Below are 13,295 nucleotides of genomic sequence, written 5' to 3' on the forward strand. Positions count from 1 at the left end.
AAATGCTCTCCATCCTTAATCATCAGAGAAATGCAAATCAAAACTACTTTGAGGTACCACCTAACCCCAGTGAGATTAGCCCATATCACAAAATCCCCAGACCAGAGATGTTGGCGTGGATGTGGAGAAAAGGGAACATTGCTACACTGCTGGTGGGAATGCAAATTAATTCATTCCTTTTGGAAAGACATCTGGAGAACACTGAGCGAACTAAAAATAGATCTGCCATTTGATCCTGCAATTCCTTTATTAGGTATATATCCAGAAGACCAAGTATCAAATTACAACAAAGATATTTGTATCAGAATGTTTATTGCAGCCCAACTCATAATTGCTAGGCCATGGAAGAAGCCCAAATGCCCATCAACCCACGAACAGATCAATAAATTGTGGTATATGTACATCATGGAATACTATGCAGCCCTAAAGTAGGATGGAGACTTTACCTCCTTTATGTTTATATGGCTGGAATTGGAAAATGTTCTTCTTAGCAAAGTATGTCAAGAATGGAAGAAAAAGTATTCAATGTACACAGCCCTACTTTGAAACTAATTCATAGCTTTTATAGGAATGTCATAACCTAATTATAGCCTTAGAATATGGGAAGGGGGTGGCAGGGAGGGAGATTGGTGGGGTCACCTCTACGGTTTATCTTACAAGGGTACAAGTGAATCTTTCTAAAAGCAGAGTATGAACGTTTTAACTCAATAACTAGGAAAATGACATGAAGGTTTTGTTAACCAGTTTGATGAGAGTATTTCAAAATGTATATGAAAACAGCACACTATACCCCATGATTGCATTAATGTACACAGTTATGCTATAAGAAATAAAAAAAAAAAGCTCACCACATCATGTTTGACACTATTCCGAGGTTTTGGATACGCTGGTAAATAAGGGGAATAAATTCCTTGATTTTGTGGCATGAAATCCAGTAGTTTGGTTCAATTGTTCCGCGATAGTAACAGTAATAATAGTGTATAATGGCTTAAGGGTTGAAAAGTTTTGCAAACTTGTTATCTTTTCTCACACAACCTCATTCTCTTCTGATTCTGTGTTCTTTTCCTCCACTTTTATCCATTTCCATAGGATCAACTATACCGGTGATTCTCAAACATTTATCTCTAGTATCTCAGACGCATTTCTCAAATATTTATCTCTAGTTCAGACGCATTTACTAAGTTCCAGATCTATACTTCTAACCATCTTTTAGACATTCCCGGCTGTGTCCCCAAAGTAATACAAACTCAGAGTGTTTAGAACGGTTTCACCTTCCAAACTGCCTCCTTCGACTGTTACACACACGTATGTGAATTCTAACACCGCCGCCGACCAGGTTATCTAAATCACAACTCCCTTTTATCCACCTGCCCTGTGCTCATTCACTTCTCTATTTCTTGAGTCTATCCTTTTCCTGTTTTCCTCTGTTCCCACTTTAATTCTGGTTGCATAATGTCTCTAAAACTATTATAATTTTCACTTATCACTGTTTTTAATCTCTTCCATTGAAGTTCTAGCTCTTATCATAATTTCTGATGCATAGTAATTTATTAATAGAAAACTGCTGATTGAGTAATTCATCCTTCATAACAGAGTAAATTATAAAATGTAGACTTGGATGTCTTATTTGCTTGATTGTAATTGTTGAGATTGGCATTCACTCAGTAAATACCACATTCTCAGCACGGCATTCAAAGACTCCGGTACTCTCACTTCAGTTTAGTTTTCTAATCTTACCGCCATTTATTCTACAAAAAGGTAGAATATGCCCCAGTTAATCTCTTCAGGCTCTCCTGGCCTGCTCTCTGTCTTACTGTCTACAACTTCCATGAGTCTTTCTTTCCCCTGACCTCACCAGCTCCCCACCCCCCAAATTCAGTCTTCAGGTTTTCTATTTTATTATCTATCTATTCGTCTACTGATCTGTTAACTGTGGGGCTATCATTTCTGTTACTCTTATTAGGCTTGGATTGCTGAAAGGCGTAATTTATGTTTTATTAACTCTGACAGCCTCAATCCTCGCAGGGCACCTTATAAAGTGTAAACAGGTGGTGAGTGAAGAACAGCAAATAGATCCAGATGCCCAAAGTAGTTTATCTCTCATCTCCCAAAGTTCTGTTGACATGATGGAACAAAAGCAAAACTGAAAATGAATGAAAGGAAAAAAAATGCTGCTGCTAGTGAACAGGAAAGGATACAATCAAGAGGCATAAATGTAGAGAGCTTTGTAAAAGAAACTAAGCAGATACAATTACATTAAAAAAATCACCCATGACTTAATATAAACCAAAAGGAGTCCCTCTGGGAAGTCAGATTGCTCGGGTTCGCTGATGAGATCCTAAAGTTTGCATAAATTAGTACCGTTGTTTTGTTGCAGTTTTTGGCCGGGGCCAGGTTTGAACCTGCCACGTCCAGTATATGGGGCTGGCGCCCTACTCCTTGAGCCACAGGTGCCACCTTCAAAATTACATTTTATTAATTTTTATTGGTAATTTAAAATATGCAGTTTTTTTCATCCTGAATAACATGTTCTTTTGTACCTAATTATGTATACTTGATTTTTGTATTATTTTTTGAAAGAGGGTGTTCCTGATTTACAAAGTTAAGATCCCAGTACATCTACTGGCTATAAAATGCATCCCCAGCACATCTACTGACTATAAAATGCATCCCCAAATTGACTCCTTTTCAGCACCTGCACTGCTACTACCCTAACCAGGATGCGATGATTTCTTGCTGAGAGTATAGCAATAACTTTCTAGTGGTTTCCCTGACTCCACCCAGAACTCCTTTCTCCCATCTATTCTCAACTAGCAGGCAAAGTGACCGTGGTAATGAAATCAATTAATGAACGCGAGCTACTGCAACATTGGACGTGAGTCAGACCAAGGTTCTACAGGGTCAAAACCTTCCAAAGAGCTTCGAAGCCTAAATCCCTAAAACGTCTCACAGGACTGTGCCCCATCCTGCAAGTTAACGTATCACCAACTGATCTCTTCTCGCCCAGTGTCCCTGCTGTCCCCACGCCAGGCATGCTCCGCCCTCTGCACAGAACAACCCTTGACCCAGGTGTGAGCCTGGTTCACTCCTGACTCTCCTCCAGCGCTCCCTGCACAGTCACCTTCCCATGCAGCCTCCCTGCCATCCATTCGTCCTGCCCCAGGGCCCCCTTTCTTTTCTCTACATGTCCCCTTGGCATTTTTACTATATTTTAGTTAAGCAAATAGCTTTTTAAGATTATTTTTTAATTCAATTTTTGTTAGATAATACATGCCAATATATGCCATGTCATCTTGGCATATAAATGAGGAAGACTCTAGTATGAATTTGTTTACTTTAAAAAACGTTTTGTTAGTATCTCGAGTGATTTACAATCCCTATTTGAAACTTGAAAATGTTCTCTTGGGTTTACTCCATAATTGTAGAATACATCTTTTTTTTGTAAAGTCTTGATTATAAATTTGAGCCCTTTTAATGTTGCTGAAGTTTACTTGAGTTCTGTCAAGGATCTTTTTCCTTTTTTTAAATTTAACTTCTCTGGTAGAAACAGAATCAGCAAGGCATTTAACTAGATGGAGATGTATATCATTCTCAGAAAAATCCAAAAAGGCAGACCGAGCTAATTGCTTTTATTCTTAGTGTCCAATCATGACATTGTTGTATTGAGAAATGGCAATGAGGAAAAAACCAGTTTCTTGGAAAACAGAGGCAGAGATGATTTATTTTAGTGTTGGGGAAATCGGGAAGCAGGAGGAGTTTCTTTGCGTAGATGACAGTGGAGTCTGCTTATTGCAGCCGTGGGTCAGCAGATGCTGCATTGATAAAAGTGGAGACCTCACGTTGATCCTTCTCGGAGAGAAGTAGCTCTATAATTATTTTTAGTCAGAAAACGCATTTCAGTTAAATGATTCATCAAGGATTCCTTTCCAATTTCAAAGTTAGTAGAAGTTTAGATTTATTTATTTTTGCATGTATGCATCTTTACATATATGTATTTCTTGGTCATATTTCCAAGTTTTATACTTTCACATTTCACCAAGAAGCCCACGTGGACGTGTGTCTCACAGTGAGTTGAGACTGACCCCCCAACACTCAGCTAACAGGGAATGACTGCTTTCCAGATGAACGCAAGGATTTTCTCCATCTCTATTATTATTTCATTTGCATTCAAAATTTCCTATTTACATAGGCATGATTCTGATGATAAGAACTGACTGGACTGCTCATTTTTGAAACAAATGATTCATTCATTTGTTCATCAACATTTTCAAGTGCCAGTCGGGAGCTGGGTCCTCTGCGAGGTGCAGGGAAAGCCCTCCTGAGAAAATGGTGCTAAAATGGAGCAAAAGTAAACCTTTCTCATCTGTTGTTTTCAGTGCACAGTATTAATTTTCTGGCTAAATAACCTATTGCTTTTCACCTGCTAACTTAACTCTTCTAGCCCCTAATTGTAATTCTGGGGTTCCCCCCACTTCTTTTCTGTGGCGCTGGATTGTACTGGGGACAGACCAGGGGCTGGGGGAGAGTGTCCTGCTCTTCCTATTCACTGTCGCCCCTGAGCATCTCATCAGCGACGCTTCTCTACCCCATAGTAACAGGACACTTCAGGGACAGCTGTTGTTTCTGGTTTGTAGTCTTCCCACATAACTGGAACCAGCCCCATCCTGCCCCCTCAGACACGGTGCCAACTGGCCAGTGACCTTCCCAGAGGCCAAGTCCCAGCAGCACATTCTCATGATTCCTCACACCACTGCTTCCCTTGGTCCCCCACCCTTTGCTGCTCCCTTGAGTTGCTACCTCTGTAATGTCTCAGTGTCCCCCTGTAGTCCTCTGATACATGATTATGATTCTTTATATTAAGCTACTTTGTCATTACAAATAGTCCATCTAGTTTTGACCCTTAACAAACTGGACCCTGACTAATACAGAAATTGAAGTGCTTCTAGTAACTTTTAAAGGAAGTTTCATTTTCAAATTTCTCTTGATAACAATAATCTCTGGAAATGTCTGTGATACACACACACACACATACAATCTATTGCCTTAGTAGTTTTACCAATGCAGGAAAATGGAAAGGTTAATAATTGGGATGTTTCAAGAACTGTCTCTAACAATGAGGTGGTTAGTTACGTGATGACAGATTCTATTCAATAGAAGTTGGCTCTTCTGAGTTTTACTTGAGGAGTAAATGACAAAGTATGATTTGTAGGTGTGGCAAGCCTATATTGCAATGACCGAGAAAGGAAATTATTGGATATAAATAATAAATAGAGTGCTTGCCTCAGGTACAATTAAAAATGGGCACGCCTTGTGCAAACTAGGGGGAATTGCTAGCTACCATGCTTTTAGTAAAATGAGTTTAGTTTTATCTTTTTTTTTTGAGACAGAGTTTTACTTTGTTACCCTCGGTAGAGTGCTATGGCGTCACAGCTCACAGCAACCTCAAACTCTTGGGCTTAAGCAATTCTTTTGTCTCAGCTTCCCAAGTAGCTGGGACTACAGTGCCTGCCACAACACCCAGCTATCTTTTGTTGCAGTTGTCATTGTTCTTTACCTGGCCCGGGCTGAGTTCAAACCTGCCAGACTTGGTGTATGTGGCTGGTACCCAAGCCAGAGTTTAGTTTAATCTTAATCAATTTCCATTTCAAGCTAAAATGTTAGCATAAGTACTCAATTATTTCAAATTTCTATGAACACATGTTAATATTATTTATACATAGCCCAGTCTTTATAACTATTGGCATTTCTTCTTAATTATATCTCTCAGAATATCTCCATTCTAAAAAGTTTTATTTAATGTATTTCTTTGAAATTTTTATTTGGCTATGAAATATAGTGAGTAAAACCAATAGAAACAAATTCCATTTGAATGTTGAGATTATAAATTCTTGCTTCTTATAATCTGTAGCTTTACTAAGCATTTAAAATGGTGACTTGTAGAACTAAAAATATTTCTGAATGCTTTTTCTATAAAGAAGCTTCTGTAGAATATGTTCTCTAAAATACTTCATAGATGGCTGAATTCATGAAATGCTTCTATAAAGACTGCCTCATACACTGTTTCAAATACCAATAAAAATGATGCCATTCATTTCCTGCTGAATTCTCTGAACGTTTAAATCCAATGTACCTTTGCATTGTTTTTAAAAATTAAATGTTGGTTTTCACAGAGAATAATTGTTCTCATTCAATATTTTTTGCTGCCATTAGGTGTTTTAATTTTAAAATCGTGTTTTGTCTTTAATCCAGAAGTTGAATATCCTGAAATTTAGAAATATCTTTCTTAGTAACTGGCATGTTAAGTAGTTCAAAAAAGTTGAAAATACTCTCAAAATGATCTCGCCAGAATGCCTCCAAATTCTGGAGAATGAATGTTAAATAATTTTAACTAAAGTGGTATTAAAGATTCTCTTCAAGGTTAGTACCCCTTATTTGATTATATTTTTCAGGAAAAAAACCATACAAAATAATTAATAAATATAGCTAGCATTCCTTAAACACTGATGTTTTTGTATCCATATTTGATCTATGAGGAGAGACTGAATAAATAAAAGACAACATTTGAAGAGGTGGGGCTGATAATTTTCCAAAATTGATGAATAGTGTGAACCTGCAGATACACATGTGTACAAGATTAATGGGCACAGATCTCACCCGTGAGCGTGGATGCTTTTCAATGGAATGGAATACAGATTAGATAGAATGTCATGATCTTGATCAAATCATAATTATGTTGTATTTATTCCACAGATTCCCAGAGATTAAATCATCCTCATAGTCCCATCCTATCTTTGACTAAACAGATAATAACAATATGCTGGGGAAAAGAATCCCTGTTCAGCAAATGGTGCTGGTAAAACAGGATAGCCACATGTGAAAGACTGAAACAGATCAGCACCTTTCACCACTCACAAAAATTAACTCGTAATGGATAAAAGACTTAACCCTAAGCAGAAAAGGAGAATAAGAATTCTAGAAAAAAATGCTGGAAAAACTCTTATGGCTATTGGTCTGGGCAATTAATTCATGAAGAAGATCCCCGAAGCAATCACAGCAACCACAAAAATAGATTAATGCAACCTGATCAAATTAAAAAGTGTCAGGCAAGCCACAGAATGGGAGAAATATTCGTACGCTATACATGTAATAATGGACTGGTACCCAGAATGTACAAAGCATCACGCAAATCAGCAGGAAACAACCAAACAGCCTCATGAAAAAGTCAGCAAAAGACACGAAAGGACCTTCTCAAATGAAGATATAGTAACAGGCAACAAACTCTTGAAAAAATGTCCAAGATCTCTAATTATTAGAGAAATGCAAATCAAAACCACACCAAGGTATCATCAGACTTCAGAGAGAATGGCTCATGTTAAAAAGGTCCAAAACAACAGATACGGGCTTGGATGCAGAGAGAAAGGAACTTTTATACACTGTTGGTGGGACTGCAAACTCATACAACCTCTATAGAAAACTGTATGAATATACCTCAAAGATCTGAAAGCAGACCTGTCATTTGATTTAGCAATCCCACTGCTGGGTATAAACCTGAAGGAAAAAGGTCATTTTATTAAAAGGACATCTTATCTCAAATGTTTATAGCAGCATAATTCACAATCACAAAGACATGGCAACAACCCAAGTGCACACCAAATACATGAATGGATTGCTAAAATGTGGTATATGCACACCACAGAGCACTACTCAGTAGTAAAAAATGGTGACCTAGTATATTTTGGGACAACCTGGATGAAACTGCAAGCCATGCTTCTACATGAGACATCATAAGAATAGAGAAACAGAGATGCAAAAGTAGTTTTACACTGTAAATTCCATATAGATAATTCACAGTAGAATTTTACACTATAAACTCCATATATAAAATTCAAAATATAATTCACAGATTAAAAGGAAAAAGGTAATCTCAGTAACTGCTGAGGAAGTATTCTGTAGTTTGGTATTTCTTCATGATAAATTCTTTTAGTCATTTAGAAACAGAAAGGTATATTTTGATAAAGAGAATCTACCCAAAGCTGATAATAAAGAGTATTCATAATGACATTAAATGCATTTCCATTAAATCCCCAAACTGAACAATGATATTTGCTGCATTTAAACATAGTACTAGAGATCTTAATCACACATAAGGCAAGAAAGAGAAATAAAGTGTTTAAAGATTGAGGAGCAAGAAAACAAACTGTGATAATTTATAGACTATCTGATTAGCTACATCAAAATCCCTGAAGCATCTGTAGGCAACTCAATCATATTATTAAAAGAGTTTAGTAGATTGCTAGATATAAATAAAAATCAAGTGGATTAGTGTCTGTCTGCAACACGCAGTTGGAGATTCCAAGTTTTGAAGATGTTTATAACTGCATTTATAACTCAATGGAAAGATAAGGTACTTAGCAATAAACCAATTAAAAATATGCAAACCCCTTTTTAAATAAAATGATAAAACAGAAAGATATTAAAAGGGTAAAATAAATGGAGACTGTTTCATATTTATTCATAAAAAGATTCAATTTACCAAAAGATGTCCATTCTTCATTGTTAATCCAGTAAAAATTGCATCATAGAGACAATGTATTTCTAATCAAATCCCAACAGCATTTAGGGAGACATGGTCTATCAAAACTTATTGATCCTACTAATTAAGCTGTGGGGTTTTAGTGCCCTGAAAGTAACTGCCCACTGAGGAAAGCAACTTATGAATGTATGGAAATGATTTTCTTAGGAAGTGACATTCAAATTCATGTGGAAAGGAAGTCAATGTTGCTTAGAAAACTGAGTATCTGGAAAAAAATAATACCTACTACAAAAAATTAAGCCCAGATGGAAAACACTTAGGAAAAAGAAAACCTTCCGTCTTTTAGAATAAAAAATAAAAATGTCTTTTTGACTTTGGGGAGAAAAGGACTTCTTAGGCAAGATAGAAAGTGTGCTAGACACACAGAAATATATTCTTCATATTATATTACAATTAGGAACTTCTATTCATCATAAGATACCTTGTAGAAGGTAAAAAGATTCTCCCCAGACTGGGAGGAGAGATCTGTAGTATCTATAATTAAAAAAATTAATATCTAAAATACATATGTAAAAGATCCCTATAAATCCACAAAAGACAACCACTAGAAAAATGGCCAGAAATACATAAACAGGCATGTCACAGAAGAGGCAACCCGAGCTGCTACAAACACTAGAAAAAGATCACTGGTCTCACTGGAAGTTGGGGATGTGCAAACTAAGATCCTAGTGAGGTAACATTCGCTTTCCAGTATCCGGGCAACAATGGGAGGTCGACCACTTGGATGTCGGGGAAGGTGTGAAGCATGGTGACGCTCATGGCTTGCTGGTCAGTGAGTACAACTATTTTTTAAAATAGCAATTTTTTAGGGATGAACATGTGCATAATTTATGATCAAGAAATTCCACTTGGTCTGTATGCCTTAGATAAACTCTTGCACACATGCGCTTAGAAGAGTGTTCACAGCACAAGTGTAACAAGCTGAAGACAAGTGTCCTTGAAGACAGGAAGGATAAACAGGCTGTGGTAGGGTCACAATTTTAGAAAATTGAGCAAAACCCAAAGTTCCACATGCAAATGGGGGACGATTACAGTGACGGAGTGACAAGCAAGTTCAGGATTTCTTGCTAGCTCTGTGGTAAGGCAGACGTGGGGCCTGGGGATGAGCCTGCGGTGGCTGCACAGACGGACAGTGTTCCAGCCCACGAGAACAGGGCAATGGGTTGTGACTAAACACATAAGATTCATTTTATATGCATCAAACTTGATATTGTAAAAATAAAGCCTCTTTGATTTTACTTCCCCCCCCTCAAATTCAGGTCTTAATTCACTGTTTACACTGTAGCTATTATCTGATAGTCTTGTTAATTCAAGTGAATTAGGAAGCAACAAAGAAAGCTTTTAAACTATAATGCCTATAGGGAATCTAATGATTTGACTTTGAGACCATGCATTACTGTGTCTCAGAACGCATGCTCGAATCCCAATGTGGTAGATAGAAACATCTACACACCCCTGACCAATATGCACTGTGCCTTATCTCCAGTAACTTCTCAAACGTCATTTCTTTGACCTACCCTCCCTCTGCTTGAATAACATGGGACCAGGAAATTGGGCCCTTCCTGGGATCCTCGTCTCTTACTATTCTCTGAGGGCGTCCTCTTGGTGGGGGACATGAGTGGGGAGGCGGGAATCTCCACTGAACGGAGCCTCTGCTCCAGTAATCCCTGTGATTGCTGCCTTCCCCGGTGCTGTGCCTGTCACTCTGTGGTGGGGGGCTGCTGCTGTGCTCCTGCCCACGTCATGTGAATTCCTGAACTCTACAGACTTCCCACTCCCACCCTGTCAGCCTCCCCTAGCTGGGCTCTTTCTTCTTGGCTTGCAGGAAAACTTATTTTGCTTCTTAGGGCTGACTCTTCTGACAAAAGTTCCCATAACAGAGCTGCTGGGGCTGTGAGGGACACGCTCCTCTCTAGAACAGCTTCTCCTTTTCTGAGCAGGAGAAGAGGAGAGAGGCAGTGAGAGAGGCTTACGGGAAGTGGGGTCTGGACTGGGGGCTGGTTGTCAGGGTCTCCCTGTGCTTCTGAGTCAATCCACTGATCCCTACAGCCTCCGAGCTCTGCTGTTCGATCTGCTCCATTTTCCTGAAAGCTTCACACACGTGGTGATTTTCTGTGGGGCTCTATTGTTTCCTCCACCAGCTCGGGACCCATGGGGACCTGGTTCACTGAACAGATCTATGCATACATGAAAATGCATCTACCGTAAGGGATCTGGGGCCCACGATGGGCGAGGAATCTGTTTCCGTCTCCCTGACTGCCCACAACAGTTGGGAAGCTCCCAGTTATTCTTAGAATAAGTTCTGTGATAACTTAGAAGGCTGTTCTCCCTGAGTACACGGAGGCTCCTTAAGGGTTGTTGTTACCCAGTTTTACCCATCCGCCTAATAATGTTCTCACTCTGACCTGACCCCAACTCACACTCATTTGACCTAATAAAAAGAAAACAGGAACAAGGGGAGGAGATACTAGACAATATTAATAATGATTGTATATATGTGGGATGAGATCATAAATGACTTTTACTATCATTTTTATATTTCCTTTTATCTTTTTAAATTTTCTCAATGAGTACTTATTGATTCTATATTGAGCAGAACAATTAATAAAAAATTTAAAAGAACTTTAAGAATCTATTAAGTTCCCAGGACTTTGCCCATTAACTTCTGGTGGCTGTTGTTGTTAGAAACAGAAGATGATTCTCTTTGTTAAAAATTGTTCTTACGGCTTGGCGCCTGTGGCTCAAGCGGCTAAGGCGCCAGCCACATACACCTAAGGTGGCGGGTTCGAATCCCCAGCCTGGGCCCGCCAAACAATGATGGCTGCAACCAAAAAAAAAATGGCCAGGCATTGTGGCGGGTGCCTGTAGTCCCAGCTACTTGGGAGGCTGAGGCAAGAGACTCACTTGAGCCCAGGAGTTGGAGGTTGCTGTGAGCTGTGATGCCATGGCACTCTACCCAGGGGGACAGCTTGAGGCTCTGTCTCAAAAAAAAAAAAAAAATTGTTCTTACTTACAAAGGTGTCCATAAGAAGAAATTTCTACTTAGGATCATTTTTGGAATATTAGTACTTCTCAAGCAAATACACTTTGGTTTTCATTTGATTTCCAAAGTTGAGTTTTTTAAGCTTCCCGTCTCCTCCTCCCTTTGCCAGGTCATATGAAAATAAGTCATCTGAGGAGAACCTGCTAGGAGTTGATGGAATCTGATCCTCTCCACTAGAAGACATCGTTTTCAGAGATCCCTCTAAAAGAGCAAGCTCTCTTATTTTCTGATTAAAATTTTTACTGTCAGAGAAGCAATGATTAGTAATGGTCGGACACTTGATTGAAAGTGAATAACATTATGAGTGTGAAGTTAGAGCACAAGAAAGAATCTCCGGGAGCGTATTCATCAAGTTTAGAGAAAGCATTTGCTCACCAGCTCACTGAATTCATTATTGCCGAGGTCGAGTCTTTCCAACTGGCCCAGTTTGTGCATTGACCTGTAACAGACAGAGAAGAATGTCACCGTGAGGCAGGGCGAGGCACTTGGCTCTGAGAGACGTGCCCCTCCCCAGCCAGATTTACCTGACTGCACAGTGCACAGAAACAGAGGTATTCTTTAGCAAGAAGCAAATTGTGAAAACAGAAATTAAATATAGAGACTCATGTTGGAAAACCTTTAGTTTTCAGCTTGTCCTGATCTATGACATTTATTCCCAAACACCCGTGGATGGCTGGAGTCCAAGGTTGCCTGCTCCATAAACGCCTGAGAAGACTGTTAAGTCTCTACACCAACAGAACGTGGAGGGTGGGGCCTCCCAGTAAGATGAATGTTTTTTTCATTGTTATTTTTAAGAGTCACCATGGGTTTGGGAACCAACAGGTGGACCCATTCTTAGCAAAGCACTCAAACTCCACAATATAGCTCAATCTTATCACCAGTCTCGTCCTCATCTTCTCCACTGAAGGAATTTCCGTCGGAGCCAAACTGTGGTACTCAAGTTTCCTAAGCAGGTTGACTTAAATGCCACTACAGCTCTGAATAGTTGCCAAACCTTGCGCAAGGGCTGGCGTCAAAGGTTAGGGGAATCCAAGGGCATTCTGTATACAGTAGGCATTCTTCAAAGCACTCTCAAGTAAACATACCAACATGTTTTGTCTCCACACTAAACAGAAAGCCATCCTAAGTCCTGTCTACACAGAAATAAAACAGCACTAATGCAAATCTTAGAAACTTTACCTTTATCATCTTTAAAATGGATATAGAAATCATCTTATCAGGCTTCTGTGACTTCAGATGAAAAACGGCTACAGTCCAGACACTGTCAAGCACTCAGAAGTAGCAAAAAAATGTGGGTGCTCACCCTTACTTTACTTAGCAACTATTATTAAGAGATTCTTATGAGATTCTTATGTGCTGATCTGGGGGACATCAATGACCACAGGTTAGAATTCCTGCCCCCAAAGGGCCTTACATCCAGTGTGGACGGAATGACAGTAATCAAAATGATTAAGTAAAATACACTAATGTATTAGAAGGTTGAAATGCTATGGAGAAAACTTAAGTGGGAGGTAGACGGGGAGGATTCACACCAGGATTTCATTTTTAATAGAGTGATCAGGGATGGAAGGCCTATGTGAGAAACTGGAGCCACAGCTAATGGAGATGAAGGAGCATGGCACTGCAAAGTCTCCCTGCAGGGACAGGCTCCCCGCCTGC

General features: G+C 39.2%; 1 protein-coding gene across 1 annotated transcript in view; it reads right to left on the reverse strand.

Annotated features, from left to right (window-relative positions):
• The window catches only part of LRRC7 (leucine rich repeat containing 7), a 463,713-nt gene that overhangs the window by 147,286 nt on the left and 303,132 nt on the right, over nucleotides 1-13,295 (reverse strand). Inside the window, exon 8 of the mRNA XM_012801636.1 lies at nucleotides 12,012-12,075. Coding sequence (XP_012657090.1) covers nucleotides 12,012-12,075 — 64 coding nt within the window. The remainder of the gene's footprint in view (nucleotides 1-12,011; nucleotides 12,076-13,295) is intronic.

Source organism: Otolemur garnettii, unplaced genomic scaffold, assembly GCF_000181295.1.
Source record: "Otolemur garnettii isolate 467f Iridium unplaced genomic scaffold, OtoGar3 scaffold00010, whole genome shotgun sequence".
Taxonomy (NCBI): domain Eukaryota; kingdom Metazoa; phylum Chordata; class Mammalia; order Primates; family Galagidae; genus Otolemur; species Otolemur garnettii.